Here is a 24189-nt window from a genome sequence, read left to right on the forward strand (position 1 = left end):
AAGGCAGTTCTAAAGTTTGAACTCTCGTCACCCTGCACCGTCTTGAGATGCGTTTTCTGCACAGAGCGGGGAGGAAGACGCTGCATTTGGCAAGAGATTGGGTGGAGTGGTGGGAGGGAGAGAGTGGAGAGAAAATGGAGGGGTTAGAGGCAGATCACAAGTTCGGGGACTCTGGTTACAGCGGGAGAGAGACTGGCAATTGCTAGGAGGGGTAGCAGAACTGGAAAACGTCTTTTGTATGTTAGTTTTTTAAGGATGGGAAGGTCTAGAGAAGTTTGAAGGCAGAATATAAGGAGCCCAAATGAAGGAAGAAATGCAACTACTAGCGGAGGGAGTCCAGGGCCTTAAGGATATGGAAAGCGGTGGGCCTGGGGGTCAGTGCACAAGAAGGGGGAGCATCCTCTCCTCAGGCCAGAGGGAGGGCGGGGGAGGTGAGGAGCTCAGTACAGAGTCGGGTGGAGGCCCTTCTCCACTGGTCCACGTGGTACCATGGAGGCACCCAGAGCCAGGCCACAGCAGTGGATGTGGAAGCTCCAGTCTGCCTCTTTCTAGAGCCCCAGGCTGTAGATACACATTCTGCATGAGGCTGAGGTAAGCAGAACAGGGATTTACCTGCCTTAACAGATCATGAATTTGCACTGCTCTAAAGCAGAGGCTTTAAAGACAGGGATCTGTTTTATCTTCCTAAGGTCGACAATCTACAGTATCATCTGGAGACCTGTTTCTTCCCTCCCATTGCTCTGCTGTCTCTGGGGCATGGCTCTCACCTGCGTGGGTGAGGCTGACCCACCAGCCCCCAGGAAAGAGCAAGAGGAGGGCAGTCTGGAGGTGGCGCTTATCTCTTCTCACATCTTACGGCCGCACCTGACTGCAGGGAGGCTGAGAATGTCATTCCCTTGGATGGCCCTGTGTCCAGCTAAAATGCAGGAGTCCAGGACTGAAAAGCAGAAGAGGAAACAAATATTAAGGGATGGTTACCCATTTCTGCCAAGGGCTTGAGACCGGAGCCTGTCTATCTGTGAGATCTGGCTCTGCGTGCGGGCGTGTGACTTCATCCCTGACCTTCATCTTCTGTAACATGAGACCACTGTGTACACCGGGCCTGGTCATGAGCAGGCAGCAGCCATGGAAGCAGCTGGCTGGAACTCAGCGGGCATGCGGTATCTGCTGTCGTTCACCTGCCTCCCTTTCTGCCCTAGGGAAACCAATGTACCTACACATCGGGGAGGAGATCGACGGCGTGGACATGCGGGCGGAAGTTGGGCTCCTGAGCCGGAACATCGTGGTGATGGGGGAGATGGAGGACAAATGCTACCCCTACAGAAACCACATCTGCAATTTCTTTGACTTTGATACCTTTGGGGGCCACATCAAGGTATGTGTGTGTCTGGCAGAGGCTGTCAACCCAACCAGGAGAGGCTCCATGATGTCACCCTCTGGGCAGGGCTTCCTGGTAGGGATGAGGGTAGGGGAACAGGAGGTGGGATCAAGGGGAGGGCGCCTTCTGGAAGTTTGAGGAGTCTTATGTATTACCCATTGGTGCGCAGTTTCCCCCACTAGTAATTGGCAATAAGAGAGATGGTAGCGCTAACTTGGCAACAAACAGCTCTCTGCTCTTGGCCACATCGTACACGTCGCACTGTTTCAACATTGCCTTCATTCCTTGTCATTATTTCATTATTCATTATTGCCCTGATCACTTCCTGAAAGAACTAGCATTCATCTTGAGAAAAGTCACATTTATAATAGAGCCATTACCGTATAGATAAAACAGTAAGCAGATGAGAGGACCTAGAAGGTGTAGCATTGGCCGGGCGCAGTGGCTCACGCCTGTGATCCCAGCACTTTGGGAGGCCGAGGCGGGTGGATCACGAGGTCAAGAGATCGAGACCATCCTGGCCAACATGGTGAAACCCTGTCTCTACTAAAAATACAAAAATTAGCTGGGTGTGGTGGCGCGTGCCTGTAATCCCAGCTACTTGGAGGCTGGGGCACAAGAGTGGCTTGAACCCAGGAGGTGGAGTTTGCAGTGAGCTAAGATCGCACCACTGCACTCTAGCCTGGTGACAGAGGGAGGCTTAGTCTCAAAAAGAAAAAAAAAAGTTGTAGCATTAAATTTACCTGTGAGTTTCCTGGTTAGAGTCAAGACAAAGAGGAGACATAGTGAGCTGCAAGGTTCTTACTGCACAATATAGAAAAACGATACTAGTTTATTGGTGCTTATGTTTTCCTAGTATGAAGCTCAAAGCGGAATTTCTTTTGCATCACAATGCAAAGTGCCTTTTCCTGGCATATTACGTTCCTTGAGAGACCCAAAATGTCTTCATGTGGTAATTGGTTTCAATGTCAATAGCACAATATTATCTCAGAGTTTTGTGAAGACGGTTCTCTTAAAGCTAACGTCATGCACTTTAAGGATAAGACTTTTTGGTAGTGTAACTGAAGAGACAAGTGGAGTGAAACCTACAGCGTTCACAATGGGGGCCCTACTGGCATTTTATGTGAGATCATTCTTTGCCACACAGGCCTCTGTTATAGGATTTCCATCATCCCTGGTCCCCACTCATTCAATGCTAGCAGTCCTCCTCAGTCATCATCACCACCAAAAACACTTCTACACATATCCAGTCATCTGCTGGGTATGGGGTGGGGCAGAGGTGATGGTACTGTCCTCAGCTGAGAAACTCACTAGTGAGACTAAAGCAGTAAGAGCAGGTCTGGATTACACCAGCTGCTGTAGCCCCTTTCCAATCCCGAGAGCAGTCCCTGAGTGATTAGGGTACTCTTTCCCACTGAGCTCAAACTAGCCCTCAGAATCATTCTCAACACAGCTCTCCAGGGCAGCCACTACTGGAGTTGGCACTCCGATTGACACCTATTTTTGGAAGAAATGGTTAGCATGCCAATATTATTATTCTGTCTTAGAGGTTGACTGAGCCTGACTTCTGACAGGAATCCTTTTCGGACTGTGCTTTCATGGTGAGCACCTGGAGGGCAGGTGTTCCGTGTGGTCAAGTGGTTTTCTTGAGCCCAAAAGGAATGGCTCTAGGCATATTGTGAAGTGATTATGTGGCATCCCCTCCCCTCACACACATGCCACCAGAACATGGGCTCATGAAGATTCCAGAGTCGGCATTCCCCTTCCCTCTGCCAGGAGAAGGTCTTAGGCAGGAGACAATGGCCATGACTGTTGCTGCCCCTTGGTCCACTGTCATCTGGATTCCCCATGCTCATAGGGCTTGGGAGACAGGAAAGGAGGGTCAAAGTGAGCCCAGGTATAGGACAGCCCTTTAGAACATCTCATTTCCAAGCAGTCCATTTCCTCACAATGTCCTCTGTCATTAGCAGTACCTTGCCTGTCTTCCTCAATATAAGAAGGGCCAGACATTCTAGTTCATTTGCAGAGAATATATTTGATTTACTGAGTACCGGGTGGGGACTGATAAAGAACAGCACCGCTGCATCTTTGGAATATGGGCACCAGCCAGGGAAACCCAGAAGCATCTCATGGTCTCCTCTCACTCTTGGTTCTCCTCTTCTAGTTTGCTCTGGGATTCAAGGCAGCACACCTGGAGGGCATGGAGCTGAAGCATATGGGACAGCAGCTGGTGGGTCAGTACCCGATTCACTTCCACCTGGCCGGTGATGTGGACGAAAGGGGAGGCTATGACCCACCCACATACATCAGGGACCTCTCCATCCATCATACATTCTCTCGCTGTGTCACAGTCCATGGCTCCAATGGCTTGTTGGTAAGCACCTTCTTCCTTCAGGGAATTCTGGGGATGGGCCATGGATGGTTAGCACTAAAGGGGTGTTTGGATGTAGACACTGAATCTAAGGTCTTTGGGGGTTGAACCATCCTTATCTTAGACTTTAGAAAGATACCAACTGGGAGCAGATCACCAACCAAACAGGAAGGAGAAAATCGAGGTTTGTCCTTACCAAAGGTACCAAGCAGAGATGGGAGAGTGATTAGTTTGGGATGGTTTCTGGGAGTCCATTTTCTCCTGTGCTTCATTGGCATAACAGGAAATCTGGAGATCATTTTGTGGTCACACAACATGACAGATTTGTTAATTGCAGACAGGGGAGTCATGCCAGGACTTGGCTGTGGTATCTACCCAACAGATTCGAGATGGTGACAACAATGGGCTTTTTTTCTTCTGTTGAACCGTGTTCTTTCAGAGCAAGTGCTGTTGGGAGAAATACTCTCATTAGCATATTGGCATGTGTATCAGAGGCTTGTCTTGATTTCCACAGATAATTTTTATACTAAGTTGACCTTTCTCTAAGTGAACTATATTTCTATCCTCTATAAATTTTAACACTGGACATCACAAAATGGCACCCTGCAAGCTGATTCTAGCAACCAGATGTGTTTTGTTTGGCTTATACTGTGTTAGAGAAACATTTGAACATTTTTACATTAAATTGATAATTTTATACTAAATAGGACTTTCTTTAAAAGAACTACACTTATATCCTCTATAAACTTTAGAACTGGATATCACAAAATGGCACCGTTCGCCAGGCGCGGTGGCGTGTGCCTGTAGTCCCAGCTACTTGGGAGGCTGAGGTGGGAGGATTGCTTGAGCCCAGGAGTTCTGGGCTGTAGTGCGCTATGCCGATCAGGTGTCTGCACTAAGTTCAGCATCAATATGGTGACCTCCCGGGAGCCGGGGACCACCAGGTTGCCTAAGGAGGGGTGAACCTGCCCAGGTTGGAAATGGAGCAGGTCAAAACTCCCGTGCTGATCAGTAGTGGGATCGCACCTGTGAATAGCCATTGCACTCCAGCCTGGGCAACATAGCGAGACCCCATCTCTTAAAAAAAAAAAAAAAAAAAAAAAAAAGCACTGTTCAAGCTAAATCCAGCTACACGATGGGTTTTGTTTGGCTTAAAGAGTGGTTAAAGAAACATTTGAATTAGTTTCCATCATTTAAAAATTAAGTGATTCTACATAAAAATCGGGATTCCTGGCTTTTCTTGAAAAGTAGGATGAGTTGGCAGTGCCTGCCCGTGCTGCCTCTCTGCATGGCAACAGTGGCTTAGAGCAAAGTCAAGGCTGCCTCCACTGAGACAGGTGTGCATTCTGTAGTGTGCAGCAGGCCCACCGTGGCTGTTAAATTACTGTAACGCCCCCCACCAGGCCAGTGCCACTCCTTTCATTGCCTGCTGGTCCCTGTGGGCATTTGAGTTTGTAACCCCAACTTTAAACCAAGCAGAGTGAACCTCGCCAATGGGTGTGTGATTATGGGAAAATGAGGAGGATGTCGTGTGGTTCTATTCAAGTACTCTTCTATTATAAAGGAGTGTCTGTTGTTTCTGTGTTTTAAATGCTCTGATTTAAAACCTCCCACTGAGTAAACAGGAGAGATCATCAGCTTTGGAGTCCTTAGGAGGGCCTGGGTTCAAGGGCTTGATCCACAGGTTGTGAGCTGTGGGACCTTGGGCAAGTAGCTTAACCTCTCTGAACCTCAGTTTCCTGCTCAGCCAAGTGGAGAAACACAGCAAACACATAGGGCTGTTGTGAGGGTGAATGAGATGCAACTGGGGTCCGTGTGGAGGTACTGGCCACACATCAGGGCTGATTCTCCCCAGCAGGTGGTAGAGGACTGTGCTGGAGCCATTGCTGGAAGATGTGGGATTTTTTTCTGGCTCAAGGAAGAAGAAAAGGAGAATGTTTTCTGGCTGAAGCTGAAAGACATCAAGTTGTATGATAAATTCAGAATGTCAGGGAGGCTGTATTACACTAAGCACGGGCTCTGGAGCCAGACTCCCTGCGTTGCAGCTGGAGTTCTGCCGCTTACAAGCCGCGTGGTCTTGGGCCAGTCATTTGACTGCCCTACGCTTCTGTAAAATGGAGAGGACGGCACTGCTTATTCTCCATGGTTGCTTCCGGGATTGAGCAACCAGAGAACATGAAAAGCATGGAGCGGAGCGTGTGGCCCACGTTTTGTCCCGGGCGCAGGCCTCGGGTCTGTCGTGCTCCCTCATGCGATTTGCAGAACCAGTGCAATGGATGCAATCACACCTTTCTCACGCAGGGTGGTGATGGAGGTTAGGACACGCGGTGAAGAGAACAATATAGGATCGCTTAGGAAAGATGACAGGCTTTACCGAGTCTTTGGAGCTTTACTTGCTCTAAGCGTTTTTGTTGAAGTTCTGTTCGTAAATTTAGCTTACATTCACCTACATGTCACTTTACTAAAGAGAAAGATATTAATATTACTGGAAGCCTGTAATTACAGATCTGCAGCAGTTTGGAAGCTATTGTGACTCTCAGGGAAGATACATACCACACACACACACACACCCTGGAGTGTGGACATGTGGCTGTGCTTTCTCACTTGTCACGTGACCGCTGGCAAGCTACTTAACCAGGCAGGTCCTCGGTTTCCTCACACGTGCTATGGAGAATGCGATGGCTTCCTCTCGGGTGGTTCAGTTAGAAAATGACTGTGAAATGTTTTTGGCTGTCTTTGAAATAGTAAACCTTTCTCAGAGCACTCAGCTGCAGCAATGGACTCACGCAGGGGGAAGCGGCACAAGAAGTTCTGGTGGCAGGGCTAGACACCTTGCACTCTAGGACACCCACCAGGGCCGTGTAGAGAGCGAGCATCCCGGCAGGGCTGCAGGCTGGGAAAGGCTGGGAGAGGTGGGAGAGGCTGGGAGAGGCTGAAAGAGGCTGGGAGAGCTGGAGAGCTCGGAGAGGCTGGGAGAGGGTGGAAGAGCTGGGAGAGCTGGGAGAGCTGGGAGAAGCTGGGAGAGGCTGGGAGAGGCTGGGAGAGCTGAGAGAGGCTGGGAGAGGCTGGGAGGGCTGGGAGAGGCTGGAAGAGGCTGGGAGAGCTGAGAGAGGGTGGGAGAGGCTGGGAGAGGCTGGAAGAGGCTGGGAGAGCTGGGAGAGGGTGGGAGAGGCTGGGAGGGCTGGGAGAGGGTGGAAGAGCTGGGAAAGCTGGGAGAGGCTGGGAGAGCTGGGAGAAGCTGGGAGAGGGTGGAAGAGGCTGGGAGAGGGTGGGAGATGCTGGGAGAGCTGGGAGAGGCTGAGAGAGGCTGGGAGAGGCTGGAAGAGGCTGGAAGAGGCTGGGAGAGGCTGGGAGAGCTGAGAGAGGGTGGGAGAGGCTGGGAGAGCTGGGAGAGCTGAGAGAGGGTGGGAGAGGCTGGGAAAGCTGGGAGAGCTGGGAGAGGCTGAGAGAGGCTGGGAGAGGCTGGGAGGGCTGGGAGAGGCTGGAAGAGGCTGGGAGAGCTGAGAGAGGGTGAGAGAGGCTGGGAGAGGCTGGGAGAGGCTGGGAGAGCTGGGAGAGGGTGGGAGAGGCTGGGAGGGCTGGGAGAGGGTGGAAGAGCTGGGAAAGCTGGGAGAGGCTGGGAGAGCTGGGAGAGCTGGGAGAGGCTGGGAGAGCTGGGAGAAGCTGGGAGAGGGTGGGAGAGGGTGGGAGATGCTGGGAGATCTGGGAGAGGCTGAGAGAGGCTGGGAGAGGCTGGGAGGGCTGGGAGAGCTGGGAGAGGCTGGGAGAGCTGGGAGAGCTGGGAGAGGCTGGGAGAGATGGGAGAAGCTGGGAGAGGGTGGGAGAGGCTGGGAGAGGGTGGGAGAGGCTGGGAGGGCTGGGAGAGGCTGGGAGAGCTGGGAGAGCTGGGAGGGCTGGGAGAGATGGGAGAAGCTGGGAGAGGCTGGGAGAGGCTGGGAGAGGCTGGGAGAGGGTGGGAGAGAGTGGGAGAGGCTGGGAGAGGCTGGAAGAGGCTGGGAGAGGCTGGGAGAGATGGCACAGGCCTTGAGCCAGGAGTGTGAGTTCATGAAGATAGGCTGAGAGATGCATGGGGCAAGAGGGAAGGCAGCAGATCGGGGTAGCCCATGGAGCTGTATCTGGAGGTGGACACTTGGAACCAGAGCCTTGGACAGCCTCTCAGAACCAGAAGACCCTTGCTGCCCTGTATGCCAAGGTCTCCCTACCGCCTGGCTCTCAAGGATGCCGGCTGCCAGACTGGGAGGGCCATTGTCCAGACATTAGGTGGCTGCGGCACCAGCTACAGTCTGGTCCTGGCGGCCACATAGAACTCCAGCCTCACTCAGCTCAGGGCTGAGCTTGATGGCCAAGCTGGCGGGTCAGGGTCTGGAGTCTGCAGCGCTTGAGGCCTTCCCAAGGTGAAACCAAATTGTCCTAGCTTAGAATCTAGATGAAGTGCAGGCCTCTAACTCTCTAAGGCAGACAGACGGCAGGGTAACGGAGCGCATTCCAGTGCCCTTCCCTAAGATCCCCAGGAGCCATCCCCCGCGTGGGAATTGGCTTTTGTGGGTTGGCACCTCACCCTGCAAACGCTCCGCCACCGGGGCAGAGAGTTCCACATTCGGACATGCTGCCTGGGGAGCTGGATGGTTTCCATAGGTGTTTTACATTTGCTTCTTTCGTTTGGGCTTGAAGGATTTATTCACAGCTGACTATGTTTGGAAACATGTTTTTAGCTGATGGGACGAAAGGAGGCCAAATACAGACAAAGACGAGATCCTATTTGGAATGCAGAGGCCACTCAGCAGCATCTCAGAACCTTTTCCCTAACACTGCCCCTGCTCTGAAGGAGGAATAGATTCCAGACCAGCAGATGCTGGCTCGGGAGAAAGAGGGGTTCCCAGTTGTGCGGAGCCGAGAGGGCCTTAAAGCCTGGCTCTGGGCTGATCCTGCAGTGTCCTGGGAGCCCCTTGCTCGTGAGCTCCTCTCTCCCGCTGCCTGTAGATGGGCTCTGGCATCCTTTATCCTTACCCGGCTTCCCTCGTCCCTAATTCCCCCTTGGCCAGCCATCTTTTCTCTCTCCCTTTCTTTACCGCCAACCCTTTGGAAGGGTGTTCTGAAATTCCACCAGCTCCTGCTCCTCAGTCCTGTCCTCACACAAATGTGGGCTTCTCAACTTTTGCTCCCTCTGAGCCTTCGTGATGGTTCTCAACAACGTCATTCAAAATGTCACCACCAAGCTCAGCAAACCCACTGCTGTCTCTCCTGCTTCATTCAACTCCTAACTCTTTCTTGATATAACAGTTACTGTGGGCTTCAGTAGAACATTGATAAAGAAGAGCATAGAGTCACAGAGACCTGTGTTTTAATCAGCCAGTGTGGCCTCGGGGGACTGATGGCAATTTTCTGGGACTCAGTTCCCCTCTATGTAAAGTGAGGATGATGATAGAACTGACTTCCAAGGATCTTTAAGAAGATTAAACCAGATAACGGATGTGACATAGTCAGCAGTGGTATTAAAAGAGCATTACTATTAAGTAGTATCACTATGTACCTCTGTATCTGTGTTCTGTGTAAACATCACTGGTTCAGTGAGACAGCAGCAAGTATCCAAAGAAACAAAAAGAGACTAGCCTCTGTAGTTAACGACCTTGGCAAACACCGCATACGTGTCTTCTCTCCCTGTTTTGGAAATTCACGACGCGTGCTGGCAGAGCAAAGGCTCGCAGTAAAAACGCACGCTTAGCTTTGGTTATCCTAGCGATGCCTAAACTCATTTGCACCTCACAGAGCTGGTGTTCTATAACACAGTTTGGAAAATGCTTCTCACTATATCGATACTATCAACGGTGTGTTTCTTGAAATGCAATGGTCAGCACCAAAGCTGCAGGGTGCAGGCAGATGTGGGGTGCGGTCTTCCTTCCAAGGAAGGCTCTATGGCACAGTATCTGCAGGCTGGATAGTGGGGGTGGGAATGCAAAATGGGCCCCACTTTATGTTAACATTTGTTTCTGAACTCTGAGGCTGGACATAGGGGGAATCACCTTCCCGTTTTCCCTGGAGGAAACGAATTCATTCCAGTGCTTTTGTGGAAGGACGAAATGACCCCGGTGTGGGTTCTGCTTGTCCCCTCTGTGCCCTTCCTCCTTTTCCTCCTCGTGCACTGCTCAAAACGTGCTATCTTTGACATAAATGCTTCCAATAGCCACAAGATGCTTGAGACCAGGATGTCCCCAGCAGGCTGCCACGTGTGGCCCCGCAGGTTGTGGCCTGCACTGCTCCGTGGGTACCATCTATACAGACTGCCGCTAGTCCCCAAGCGCCCCAGCCCCAGGGACATACCCTCCCTCTGGCATTCTATGAAAGATGGCTGAGCCCCATGTGTATTTGGCAGGAGACCCGGTGCCCTCTCTCCCTGACTCAAAGTTCTAGGACTTGTGGAAGCGGCTTCTGTTTTTCCTGGTCACCTCCCTCTTTCAGTTTCTTGAATTCACATTCGCACTCACTTCTTCATTCACATGGCTGCTCTCATCTTGGAACCACTCAAGAGGCTCACCTTGTCTGCTACCCAGACAGAGCCAATTAATCAAGACAGGGGAATTGCAACAGAGAGTTTAATTCATGCAGAGCTGGCTGTATGGGAGACAGGAGTTTTATTACTACTCAACTCAGTCTCCCCCACAATTGAGGGATGGGGTTTTTAAGGATAGTTTGATGGGTAGGGGGTCGGAAAGTGAGGAGTGCTGATTGGTCGGGTTGGAGATGAACTCACACGGAGTCAAAGCTGTCCTCTTGCGCTGTGGCAGTTCCTGGGTGGGGGCCACAGGACCAGATGAGCCAGTTTATCAATCTGGGAGGCACTAGACGATCCATTGACTGCAGGGTCTGAAAAATACCTCAAGCACTAATCTTAGGTTTTATAACAGTGATGTTGTCCCCAGGAGCAGTTGGCGGGGAGGGGGTGGGGTTAGAATCTTATGGCCTCTAGCTGCGTGACTCCTAAACCATACTGTCTGATCTTGTGGCTGTTAGTCCTACAAAAGCAGTTTAGTAACCCCCTCCCCCACAAGATGGGGGTTTGTTTTGGGAAAGGACTGTTAGCGTTTTTTGTTTCAAAGTTAAGCTATAAACTAAGTTCCTCCCAAAGTCAGTTTGGCCTACGCCCAGGAATGAGCAAGGACAGCTTGGAGGTTAGAAGCAAGATGGAGACGCTTAGGTCGCATCTCTTTCACTGTCATAATTTTCTAGCTCTTATAATTTTTGCAAAGGTGGTTTCGATCTCTCCTTCCACATGAGCCCAAATGTGAAACCCAGACTGTTGTCCTTGATTTCCCCAAAAGTTTCATGGGTCCAGGGCGTTTACTGGTGGATCGGGGTCAGAGATGGGAGGGAGAGGGAACACGTTACAGATCAGCACCGCAAGCAACAGTAAGAAATGGAGTAACAGGTCCCTCCGTAGACCAGACGCTTCCCTCCAGGGTACTCTCTCCCCACCCCCGTCCCCTCCTCCTCATTCTCCATCCTCCTCCCCACCTCTCCTGGGCTGCCTTAGAAACTCATTCCTTTCCTTGTTAGCCAGAGTAATTTGGTTGTCCAGGTTTTTTTCTTCCTCCCAGTTTTAATTTGCATATTCAAAAACTCATTAAGACAGTCTGTAAAACAAATGACCCACTACCCTACTCTATGCAATCTCCTTTTCAGCAGTTCAAAAAGAAATTAAAAAATAATAATAATGGGAGAAGATTGGAAATTCCAGTGTTCTTTAGAACATGACTGTATTTGTTGTCAAGTTTCTCTTTTTTTTTTTTTTTTTTTTTTTGAGACGGAGTTTCGCTCTTGTTACCCGGGCTGGAGTGCAATGGCGCGATCTCGGCTCACCGCAACCTCCGCCTCCTGGGTTCAGGCAATTCTCCTGCCTCAGCCTCCTGAGTAGCTGGGATTACAGGCACGCGCCACCATGCCCAGCTAATTTTTTGTATTTTTAGTAGAGACGGGGTTTCACCATGTTGACCAGGATGGTCTCGATCTCTTGACCTCGTGATCCACCCGCCTCGGCCTCCCAAAGTGCTGGGATTACAGGCGTGAGCCACCGCGCCCGGCCTCTTTTTTTCTTTTTTTAAGATGGGGTTTCACCATGATGGCCAGGCTGGTCTTGAACTCCTGACCTCAGGTGATCCACCCACCTCGGCCTCCCAAAGTGCTAGGATTACAGGCGTGAGCCACCGTGCCCGGCCAAGTTTCTCAATAACATAAATCCTATCATACCCACCCTAGAAGGCAGAAATAAGTAAAGGTCACTTTTATCTGTGTTTGTTTTAAACAACAGTTTCTTTTACTGGCTGTATACAAGTTGATGGTAGAAATCATTACACACAAATATGTCCTGATTTGCACAGAACGGTCTAGTTTAGACCTGTTGTCCCGGCTTAACTACTAATCACACCTCCTTCACTTCAAACGTGTCCTGGTTCAGACCACAGACTAAATAAAATGGCCACCCCCACTGAAGCAGTCCGCGCTGGCTGTTTGTAGCTCTTTGTCAGGCAGAGCCCAGGAATTTTCTCCTTCACCATCTTATGCCTGGGCCACACTAACAACGGTTGAAGACTTAAAACAGCGTTTAGCAATTGCTTTCACGGCTGCCAGCCATCAGCAGGGAGGAAGATATCCCGAAGAACAAAGGGAAAAATACAATTTGTGTAAGAGAATGGCAGGGAACTTACATGTTGCTTCTGATTGGCATGCATAGGGACTGAATGACCACCCTCGAATCTATATGCTTGTTTGTTTATGCAGCTACTATTTATGCATCTGCTATCTATCCATCTACCTATCCAAACATCTGTCTACATCTATCATCTCAAGCTGTGTCACAGTTTAAATATTTAACTCTGAGAAATGACCTAAGGAGGAGCAAGCCCAGGACGTTAGAGCTGGAAGAAACTTTAGAGGTCACCCCATCGCACAGGGACACTTAGGCAAGTCACACGCAGCTTGAGGCTTAGTAAAGGCCTGAACCTGCGTCTTCTGCCCCCACCCTAGGGCCTTCCTCGGCCTTAGGCTCCCCTGTTGATTCTGTGTGCCATCCTCACGCCACTGCTAAGGAGAAGAAAGAAATGCAGCCCAAAGTGAGAGTCTTTTTCTTTCTGGCATTGATGGGTATTGATTAACACACAGGTTATGGAATCAGACAGATGGGGAATCAAGTCCTAATTTGGTCCTTGCAAGAGAAGTGACTTGGGCAACTTTCTAAGTCTCAGTGTCATTTACAGGGTTGTAGTTGTGATGAGGTTTAGATAAGATAATGTGTAAAAACATTTAGCATCCGATAAACAGTGGTCATTTTTCTTCCTTTCAATGAGGCTTTTTCTCTCACACCTCGAGAGTCTTAGAGGGAATTTCTTTCTCTGGCATTTTTTAGAGTAAGAATGCACCTAACTCATTATTTGCTCCTATTCAGAGAAAGACTACCCAAAGTATGATCCACACAGCAGGGCAAATGGGTCCCGAAGATTCAGAAAGAGCTATTGAGGGGAGGCAGGAAGCCAGAGGCCTGGGTCTGAGCACAGTTGCAGCGTGAGGTCACTGAGTGTCCTGGGACACCCTATGTCCCTTCTCTGGGCCTCGGCATCCTCCTCTGTAAAGTTGAAGGCATTACACTTGACCTCAGATGTTCCTGCCAGCTCGGGAAGCCCACGTTTCCTTGTCTTTTTCGTCCCATGCTTGTCTGTCCCGGCTATTTATAACAACCTTCCAGGGCTCACTAGAAGAAAGGAAAGCAGTCCCATTGGCTGACCGCGACACTGACTGACTTGTTAAACAAGTGAATAGGATTCCAGATCACACCCTTGCCTATTACCAAAGATGGAGGGAAGGAGGCTCATTCAGAAGAACAGAGAGCTTGCCTGGACCAGAGCCACTTGTATGTTGGGTCCTCCCTTATGGAGTGAGTGGACACAGAAAACCATGCTTCCAGCCATGACCTTGTACATATGGCTTATGTGACCTCTGGCAAATCACTTGCCTTCTCTGAGTCTCATTTTCCTCATCTCTGAAAAAAAATAAAGATTGAATAGAGGATGGTGTGAGATTTCAACAAGATTGAAAGGTAGAAGGGACCCGTCCAGTGCTGGGGTGTGGAATGTGGTTTGAGGATGCTTCTAAAGGACAGCTGTCTGGGGCTTGGGGAGTAGGCAGCTGTCACATTAAAGACTCTGGGCCGGGCGCAGTGGCTCACGCCTGTAATCCTAGCACTTTGGGAGGCCAAGGCAGAAGGATTGCTTGAGCCCAGGACTTTGAGACCAGCCGGGGCAACATGGTGAAAGCCCATCTCTACCCGAAATACAAAAATTATTCAGGCATGGTGGCGCATGCTTGTAGTCCCAGCTTCCCAGGGGGCTGAGGTGGGAGAATGGCTTGAGCCCAGGAGGCAGAGGTTGTAGTGAGTCAGGATCACACGACCGTACTCTGGCCTGGGTGACAGAGCCAGATCCTGTCTCAAAAAAAAAAAAAAAAGACTGGAGGGAACTGTGGTGTTTACATCAGGGCCTCTCGATCAGTGATGATCCTGTCACCCTTCCTCTCTCCTACCCACTGGAATGTTTGGCAATGAATGTCTGGAGACATTTTTGGTGGTCACAACCGAAGAGCTTTCCCTGGCATCTAGTAGGTAGCGGCCAGGGAGGCTGCTAAACATCCTGCAATCACAGGACAGCCTCTCGACACGCTCACAGTGCCAGGGGGCGGGGAGGGCGGTGGAGGGTTGTTGCTGTTTGGTATGTGGATTTTCCCAGTGCTTGGCACGGTGGCAGGTACTGAATAGGTGTGGGTTGAATTGATGTCATCGGGAAGCAGGAACTCCCTTGTTGCATGACATCATCGGGCAGTCTGTACCCAGGGGCGAGGATGAAGGAAGATAAGTGAGGCATTTCTCGCCATTGCCCCACGTGGAACAGGCCACCTTGCAAGGAAGTGAACATCTCTCTGGAGTGTCTGAGCAGAAGCAGGGTACCTGTTTGCCAATTATGCTTGGGAACGGAGTCTGCCATTGGACAGGGAGGCGGGTGGCAGGCTAGGGGCCCTCTGAAGACCTAAGTTCTGAGATTGATGAGTTCAGACCCAGAAGAGGCCTCAGAGATCATGGAGTTTAAGTCCTTCATTTTTGCGGTGGAAAAAAAGCAGGTGAAGAGCAGATAGGAGGCTTGTCTAAGATCCCCGCACTGTGGGATGTGCTGCTGAAACTGAATCCCTGGCATCTCAATATCCACACAAATGTTCTTCCTGCTTTCCCCACTGACTGTGTGATTCCAAGAGAGAAACGGAAGAGCTGGAGTTTGCAGCCCTTTCTAGTTCTAAAGTCAGGCGTTGCAAATGTGGCTTGATGCGCAACCTGGGCTAACACGTTGGCTTGGATTTCTGGACGCGGGTGCGATAAGGAGCATGAATATTGGTCTCAAGAATAAGCGCACCTGCCCCAGCTCAGGGCTGCTCCTAGATGGAGTTCCGTCTTCCACCCTTACTCAGTGGCCCCTCCTCTGTGGAGTGCCTCCGTGGTAAGTCCTTGTACACAAGGCACGTAACTGTGTGCTCATCAGAGTGGGTGCACGTGGTCCAGTCCACGGCCTGTCTTGGATTCACCTTCTCACTTACAATATATTGCCCTCTTTCCTACCCTATAGAGCCTCACCACCCCCAATTCTGTCAGCTGGAAAGGAATTTTAAAAGCCACCATCCCATGCCCTGTCCCACTTTCCCCAGGCCCATCACTTGTCATATTCATCTCCAAACCTGCAGTGCCCCTCCCAGGGCCTGGTGTATGGGCGATACTATTCAGCGTTTGTTGAATGAATGAATGAGCGCATGAATGACTGGATGCCTGGTGAGCCTCCCTGTCTCGGCCCCTGCAGATCAAGGATGTCGTGGGTTATAACTCTCTGGGTCACTGCTTCTTCACGGAAGACGGGCCAGAGGAACGCAACACCTTTGACCACTGTCTCGGCCTTCTTGCCAAGTCCGGAACCCTCCTCCCCTCAGACCGTGACAGTAAGATGTGCAAGATGATCACCGAGGACTCCTATCCGGGGTACATCCCCAAGCCCAGGCAGGACTGCAAGTAAGTGCCTGGACCCCTCTCTGTGTGCCGGGGGAGGGCGTGTGCATGTGTGAGCATGCGTTCACTCAGCTCAGCCCAGCACCAGACGTCTGCACTGTGGGGCTCTGCGCAGCTTGAGCCTCACAGCCCTTAACCACCTACTGCTCCAGCTTCCCGCAGAGCAGGCGGGAGGGCGTCTTCTCCCTTCTCAATTTGCCTCATGTGCATTTTTCTTGTCCAAAGACGGCCCCCGTTCTCATCTGTGGGGCTTCTCCTGATCCACACGGTGCTCTTTGATGAGAGGAAGCGGCTGCCACCTCGGCTGCCACAGAGGACCCCACCGCACAGACCCTTTTCTAGATAGAAGAGAGGAGACAGACGCGGTGCAGCTAGCCTCCCGACTGCAGGACCCCTCCCTTAGAAAGGGCTACGCTCCTGGGTTCTTCTGACCTAACATATTTTAGAGCCACTCTGACATCGTTCGCACACGGCTTCTATTTTCAAGACCCGTGCTCTTTTTAATTTCTGAACATTTTAAGTGCTTAAACTAGCACCACACTTTAATGAGAAAGCTGGGTTTCAGATCAACAAATCAATGATTTCTCAAATATCTGACGAGACTCTCAGGCCAATATCAGAGTGCCCGCCCTGCGCCCACCGAGAGGCAGGGTGACCCCTGGTGGCCCTTTATCTGACCTCGGGTGTCTCTGCCCTCCCTGCAGCGCTGTGTCCACCTTCTGGATGGCCAATCCTAACAACAACCTCATCAACTGCGCCGCTGCAGGATCTGAGGTGAGCAGAAATATCCCTTCTCTGGTAGAAGGTGAGGGTTGGGGCTGGAGACAGGGAGACAGCTGAGGTGTACCCTGAAACATGTGTGCCCTGAGCCCCAAGTCCAGACATCCATGCAGACAAGCTTAGCTGCAGTGAAGGAAAAGAACAGACTGGGGGTGGTGGGTCGGGGGCGTCCTTTGGACTTGGTTTGAAAGGACAGCCCTGTCACTTCATAATACTGGTGACCACAGTTAGCCCTGAACGCTTTAGGTATAATAAATCATATTAGAATGACATGATTTAACTTAGAATGGCACCTGACACATCAGTGTTGTAAGCTCACATAATTTGATTTTTGCAAGAACCCGGTGACGTAGGTGCTATTATTAACTCCCTATGATGTGGGAGGAAGCTAAGGCTAGGAGCGCTGACATGCCCGGGGACACACACAGCTGGGAGGTGGCGGCCAGGGTGGCAGCACAGCATTCCGTCCACATAGCCCTGCTCTCACCCACCCCGTCCATGGCCTTCCATGGGACCCTGACCTTGACCTGGGACTCAGCTTCCTTATCTGTAGAATGAAAGCGGCATGCAGAGAACACGCATGAAATCCTCTCGTTGTGTGTCGAGAGGAGGAGTTTAAGCCCTGCAGTGATCTGAGCCGTGTCTGGTAGAGTAGGAACCCCTGCAGGGCTTTAACTGTCATGGTGGGCTCTACTTTGCACCGTTTTCCTTCCAGACCAGACCACATGGAGGTGCACTGGGGTGGGCATCGAGGGCCTGCATGGGTGCTGGCACTACGTACTAGACCCACCCTTCATGGTGGGCTGTGTGGCCGCCTGGCTCAGGAGCTCTCCGGGGCTGAACGCTGTGGCTTTCCCCTCGTGTCCTTCCCCAACAGGAAACCGGATTTTGGTTCATTTTTCACCACGTACCGACGGGCCCCTCTGTGGGAATGTACTCCCCAGGCTACTCAGAGCACATTCCACTGGGAAAATTCCATAACAACCGAGCGCATTCCAACTACCGGGTAAGTCTTTCCAGACTGCGCCTCTCCGGCCAGCCTCTCGGTCCCCTTCCCGGGCCATCAGCCACATGCTCCACACGAATCTCCAGTGGTGGTTCCCGTACGGGCACGGACTTAGCACGTGCCCAGAGCCAGAGGGAACAACTTCACTCACATTGACGGGGGGAGAGCTGCTCTTGGTGGCCTCTGAGCCGGGCACCTGAATTTGACTTGCAATTCGCTTGGTGGTGATGGATGCGGTCTCAGCGATGAAAAGTTAGCCTGATCTATAAGCAGAAGGAAATGGAGACGTGGTTCTGAAGGCAGCGGGAGGCGGCACTGGCATGCTCTCTGCTGTTCCCTCGTCTTGTTTCTTGGGAAATGAATGAGTTGCTGCATCTACACAGAGCTAAGTGGCCAGGTGGGACACAAAGTCCCCAGTCATGTTCATTTGCTCATCAACATGTCCTAAGCACCTGCTGTTGTGTCTAGCACCAAGTTAGGCACTGGGGGACAGAGGGCATCCCAAGGTGACCGGGATCTTGAGTCTGTCAAGGACGTTCCAGCAAGGATGGCAGTCAAGACCAGAGTCGTGGGGCATGGGAATGGAGCTTGGAGCACAGCTGAGAGCAGAGACACTGTTTGTGAGGGCAGAGGTGGTCTCAAGGATGCCAGGGCAGTGTGTAGAGAGACTCCCAAATGCCTAGGGTGGTGTTCTGGTTGAATCCCTAACGGTACCGATGAAGAAACTGACACTCCTCAAGGGGAACAGATACATTCAGAGTCAAAAAGTAAAAAGATGAAAAAAGCCCAACCAGAGAGAAGACTGAAAGGGAGCGTGTCTCAGAATAGACCTGTGCTTACACCTACGAGATGGGGTGGGGCAAGGGGCGAGCAGGTGGGGGCTGGGTGGCAGAGAGAGAAGAGTCGTCTCTGGGCAGTGTTGTATCCCACGAACTAGGAAAGAGGGCAATGTCATGGGGCAGGGGACAGAGGTGGGGAGGACAACAGTCTCTCCTTGCTGGAGGAGAATTGGAGCAGGGTATCAGAGAGGGCGTTTCTGAGGCTGACACGGACCTCAGAGAGCTGTCTCCATACAGAGGCAGGTGCAGGGGCATATCACTGTTGGTGGCAGGGGGAACAGCGGAGAGAATGTGTTGGCTGCTTGTTAAGACATCCCCCACACCCACCGCTTGGGAAGGCCTCCCATAAGCAGAGAGGTGGGCCACATAGAACCTGGCAGGTGTGGAGAGGCTGAAGCGGGGAGTGCGTGTGGGTGGAAGGTTTCCAACAAGCAGGCATGCAAGGGCTCACGGGAGCTCATAGGGACGAGCCTTGAGGAGGGCAGCAGGTCTCACTCTCTGAGGTGGGGAGGGAAGGAGTGAAGTGAAACCTCCAGCTGCATTGATTCCATTGTCTGAGCCAAGGAGGAGGCCCCTTCCTTGGTGTTTATGCCCAGTAAGCCTTGACTCCACATCCACACTGAGAGGGACCTGTCCCAGGAGGCGTCACCTGGGGTCTCTTATCGGGTCCTTGCAACCATCACGTGATGTAGGTGTTACTAGCCCATTTTGCAGACACTATGACTGAGGCTAAAGAAGTGAAGGGACTTCATAGTTAGTAGGAGTGGAGAGCTGCGAGGCCACCCCACATCACCTGCCTCACATCACCACTGCCGAACGATAAGCCAGCTGGAGAACGAATGGCCACAGTGCCCTCCAGTTATCTAAAGAAGAGAAATCCAAGTCTCAGCATTCACAAGAGGCCAAGAGAATCCGGAAAGGAGTGAAGGCTGAATGGTGGCCTCCCTGGGCAGCACCATGCGATTTCTCCCTACCCCACGGCTGACAAAGGGGACGTTTGGAGTCAAACAAGAAAGCCAGATTCTCTCTTCAAGTCAGGCAGGAGCTAAAATGAGACTGTAGGAAGGTCACTGACCCCTGCCCAAGGTAAAGACAAGACTTAGGTTCAGCGTTTCCTTTAAATCACAGCAGATAAATTTCCTAAGTGTGAACACCTGTTGTTGACCTGAGGCCTGGGCCAATAACTGTCCAAAGCAGTGTGGGTTCCACACATGAACTGTGCCATGTGGCCCTGGACAAGACACGTGCCTCTCTAGACTACAGTTTCCATATCTGCTCCTCAGAGAGGTCAAATATTCCAGACTTGGTCTGAGCCATGCAGAATAAGGCAGCGTCCTCACCTCCCTCACTGTAGAGCCTCTACTTCTGTTGATGCAGCCTGAGGACAGAGCTGGTTTTCCTGGAGCATTCAGAAGCATGCAGTGAGGCTGGGTGTGAGAAGATGCCTGCAGCCCGCAGTAGAAGCTAATGTGTCCCTGAATGTCTCTTCCCTGCAGGCTGGCATGATCATAGACAACGGAGTCAAAACCACCGAGGCCTCTGCCAAGGACAAGCGGCCCTTCCTCTCCATCATCTCTGCCAGGTAATCAGCCATTGGGAAGACACAGTCCACGGTGACCTTGCGGCCCAGCTCCTGCCTCCCCGTCCTTCAGCCCCTCATTCATTCATGGCATCTGTTGAGCTCCTGGTCTGTGCTGGGCATTGAGCTGGTTGCTGGGGGTACAGTGGTGAAAACTTGAGCAGGGTAAAGTCTGAATTACGATTCCGCCTCCAGTAGCCAAAGGAAGATAGAGATTCCCAGAGGTTTTTAGATCCCGCAGCAAAGTGAATACCTGGTAAGTCAGCAGAGATGAGCACCGTCACAGGAAGTGGGGCAAGGATGAAAGGGTGAAGAGAATAGAAGGGAAGAATTTCACCATCAGTTTAATGGGAAAGAATATGCAGGTCATGCCTATAAATAAACCTGCTGTTCAGGCAAAGGCCAGGGGCAACTTTTAAAAGGTACTTTTGAAACCTCAAGGTAATTAGCAAAAACAATCCCCCTTAAAGAGACAAGTTGCTTGGTCTCCATCAAAAGTGGGTAACACTGGTAACACGATGGTGCACTCCGTTTTGTAACTGAGAAGTCCCCAGAAGAGGCACTAGTTCAAGGTGACCTGACGGTTAGTGGAAGAGCTGGGTACCCCCAGACTCTCCTGCTGGGCCACGAGCTCTGCGTTGCATGTGCTGCTGGGACTGGCTGGCTGGACCTTCCTCTGTGCTTTGACCCCACTTGGGGGCAGGCTCTTCGGTGGTACTGGCGAACAAGAAAGGTGCCCTGTTTACAGCCCACATGGGCTGGGCCGTGGAGGAGAGACCTCTTGCTTCTCTAATGAGCTCAGAAGGTTCGTTCAATGAGAATGGGTTTCTGTGTAGTCAGTGCCTTCCTGGGCACTGTGAGTAGAGAGAGGCTCACAGAGCCCAAGGGAGTCAGCAGAGGTGTGCCCCCACACCGACACCTGTGCCATCCCCATGGTGTGCTGCAGATACAGTCCTCACCAGGATGCCGACCCGCTGAAGCCCCGGGAGCCGGCCATCATCAGGCACTTCATTGCCTACAAGAACCAGGACCACGGGGCCTGGCTGCGCGGCGGGGACGTGTGGCTGGACAGCTGCCGGTGAGTCAGAGCGGCGTGTGGCTTTGGCACAAAGTGGGCATGACGCGTCGTCCCCCAGCGCCCCACAGAGAGAGGAGAGCAAAGCAGAGAGGGGAAGCCAGACATACTGACGTTTGGCCTTCTGGTCCCTCAGCCAGGCAGGGGCATAGAATGGCAGCAGGCGGTGGCTTCAGCCCGCAGTACCAGGTGCTGTGGGCTGTGATTTGCTTCCAAATAGTCACTGGGCTTGGCGCTCTCAAGGTCACACGGCCCATCAGCTAAGGGAGGGAAGAAGAAAGAAGCCAGAATGTTCCAGGCACTTACTGCGTGGAAGACTTGGTTGTGTTCGTTTCTTACCATGTTTCTCAAACTTGTAAATTATGATCTCCATTTTAGAAAAGATAACTGAAGTTCAGTTTAGTGAATTTCTCAAGGTCATGCAGTTAGTTAGTGTTTGAACTGGAGCTTGGAGCTACAGTTCGCTGGCCTGCAAGACCCAGATGAGAAAGGCAGGGAATGCTGAGCTCTCACAGAGGTCCCCGCGTGAGTGACTGGCACACGCTGGACAAGGGCTGGAAGGCTCAGGCAGCGGAGGGGGTTGCTTTTCAGGGAGTATTGTGAAATGTCTCCTTGTCTGCCTTTTGTGTTAAAAAATGGGAAATCAGAAACCCTGTTAGGAAATAAACATATTTCTCTATTTTATTGTGACCAATTAAAGGAGAAATAAAGGTGAAAGGGAACAAGAGAAATGAGGGAAGAGCAGAGACACAGCATTGACAGAGCGCAAGAGCGAGGAGGAGGGAGAGGAAGGCTGCTCAGAAACGCGGAGACCTGAGGAGAACCTGACTTAGACATGGAGCCCCAGGAAGACACGTGGAAGACAGAGACGGGGAGTTGCAAAGGCCTTCGGATCCCCCAGCCAGGCTGGGGCACAGAATGGCAGTAGGCAGTGGCCAAAAATAATAGAAAAAAAAGTCAAAAAAAACAAAACCTAAAAACAGAGACAGAAAGACTGAGGGCTTTCAATTTTTTTTTTTTTTTTTTTTTTGGAGAGACGGAGTGTCGCTCTGTCACCCAGGCTGGAGTGCAGTGGTGTGATCTCAACACACTGCAAGCTCTGCTTCCTGGGTTCAAGCAATTCTCCTGCCTCAGCCTCCCAAGTAGCTGGGATTATAGGTGTGCACCACCACACCCAGCTAATTTTTGTATTTTTAGTAGAGATAGGGTTTCACCACATTGGCCAGGCTGGTCTCGAACTCCTGACCTCGTGATCTGCCTGCCTCGGCCTCCCAAAGTGTTGACATTGCAGGCGTGAGGCACTGCACCTGGCCGAGGGGCCTTCGTTTTGCACAGGAGGAAAGAAGTCATTCATTTTAAGAAGAAGGGAAGGGAAAGAAGAGAGCTGGTTCTGGGTTTCTGAAGGGCATTTAGGGGAAGGGGGCAGGCTGGTTCTGATTGGCTCTAGAGGGCAGAAGTGATAGGCATGGGGCGGGTTTCAGCTCTGGAGAAGGAAGAGCCTTCCTACCACATGAGACACCAGTCCATGGGTAAGCTGCCAGGCTGCTCGTCCCTAGAGCAGACCCTACAGCATCCTCGGGAGGGGCACTGCACAGAAGGTGGGCGGAAGCCCTGGGTTGAAGAGAAACTAGATGGTGTCAGTTCTAAAATTCTTTGCAATATTCTAAGTTTGGTAAATTTCTTGGTTCTGGTTGTTGGGCATCTCAGAGTTTGGGTTCCTAAAGAGATGGTAAATGCCGGATTTAGGGCAGTAAGAAAAACTGTGATGACCCCTCCTGCCAAAGTGGGTGTATCTTTTAATCCTCCACCAGATTCATTCCAAGGTGGCCCAGGATCTGGCTGGCACCAAGGCTGTGGTCCTACACGTGGACAAGGTTGGCACAGTCAGGGACTGACAGAGGATCGGGATCCCTTCAAGGATTGGCGCATTTGGCCATTGCAGCCATGTCGGGAAGGTCACTCTATAACCACTGGCTGCAGGCAGGGATGGGAGGGGCACTCCTGGAGGCAGGAAGGCCAGCGAAGATACTACTGCGACGGTCCAGATGAGAGAAGACTGCAGGTCATGAGAGCTTGGTTGAAGCTGAGCCTTTGGAATAGGGAACGGGCTTGGATAGAAGATAATTGTGTTGTTTCAGACATGCTAAGTTTGAGATGCTCATGAGACATTTACCAGGAAGGTCCCAAATTGGGGAAGTGCAGGCGGGAAAAGTGTCTGATTTTGGAGTCATCAGTGGGTCGGTGGGCGTGAGAACTGTGAGTCTCTGTGACATTCCCAGGGACACATTGGAGAATGAGGGGACCAAGAGCTGAGCACTGGGGGACAGAAGCAATGAGGAAAAGCCATGGAGGGGTCTGGGAGACAAGACTCAGGAAGTTTTGGAAATAAATGGAGAAGATGATGTCCTAATGATAGACCTGGAATGATGGATTTTTTTTTTTGAGACGGAGTTTCGCTCTTGTTACCCAGGCTGGAGTGCAATGGTGCGATCTCGGCTCACTGCAACCTCTGCCTCCTGGGTTCAGGCAATTCTCCTGCCTCAGCCTCCCGAGTAGCTGGGATTACAGGCGCGCGCCACCATGCCCAGCTAATTTTTTGTATTTTTAGTAGAGACGGGGTTTCACCATGTTGACCAGGATGGTCTCGATCTCTTGACCTCGTGATCCACCTGCCTCGGCCTCCCAAAGTGCTGGAATTACAGGCGTGAGCCACTACGCCCGGCCTGGAATGACGGATTTGAACTAAATGGGCTTAGGGAAAAGAAAAAGTTCCATGTGTCCTGAAAGAGGGTGGGCAGGATATAAAAAAGCACACTGGGCGCTAGAGAGCATCCTGGCGACCGGGACCAGCCTGGTGCAGCTGGATGGATTCACCAGGCCCTGGAGCTTGGGTCTATGGAGGATTAAAAGCCACGGAAATTTTAGGGAGCAGAGAGGTTGGTGAGAATGGTACTTTGAGATGAGCCTGGCAGGGTGGACAGGACAGATGGGAGAAGCAGAGGCGTGGAGACCAGTTAAATCTACCCCTGGACACGGGAAGTGAAGGTGGCTGCTGTATTTGGCCCTAAAGTCTGTG

The 24189-nt window shown here is 51.5% G+C and overlaps 1 protein-coding gene across 3 annotated transcripts in view; it reads left to right on the plus strand.

The window, feature by feature from the left end:
- CEMIP (cell migration inducing hyaluronidase 1) overlaps window positions 1–24189 on the plus strand; it is a 176228-nt gene that overhangs the window by 129374 nt on the left and 22665 nt on the right. For all 3 annotated transcript variants that reach the window (XM_064366135.1, XM_064366134.1, XM_064366136.1), the window contains 7 exons: window positions 1200–1375; window positions 3543–3752; window positions 15632–15837; window positions 16539–16608; window positions 17492–17620; window positions 19956–20041; window positions 20985–21116. In XM_064366135.1, coding sequence (XP_064222205.1) covers window positions 1200–1375; window positions 3543–3752; window positions 15632–15837; window positions 16539–16608; window positions 17492–17620; window positions 19956–20041; window positions 20985–21116 — 1009 coding nt within the window. The remainder of the gene's footprint in view (window positions 1–1199; window positions 1376–3542; window positions 3753–15631; window positions 15838–16538; window positions 16609–17491; window positions 17621–19955; window positions 20042–20984; window positions 21117–24189) is intronic.

This window comes from Aotus nancymaae, unplaced genomic scaffold (genome assembly GCF_030222135.1).
Source record: "Aotus nancymaae isolate 86718 unplaced genomic scaffold, 86718_ANA_hifiasm-v0.15.2.pri h1tg000064l_0, whole genome shotgun sequence".
In the NCBI taxonomy this organism is placed as follows: Eukaryota; Metazoa; Chordata; class Mammalia; order Primates; family Aotidae; genus Aotus; species Aotus nancymaae.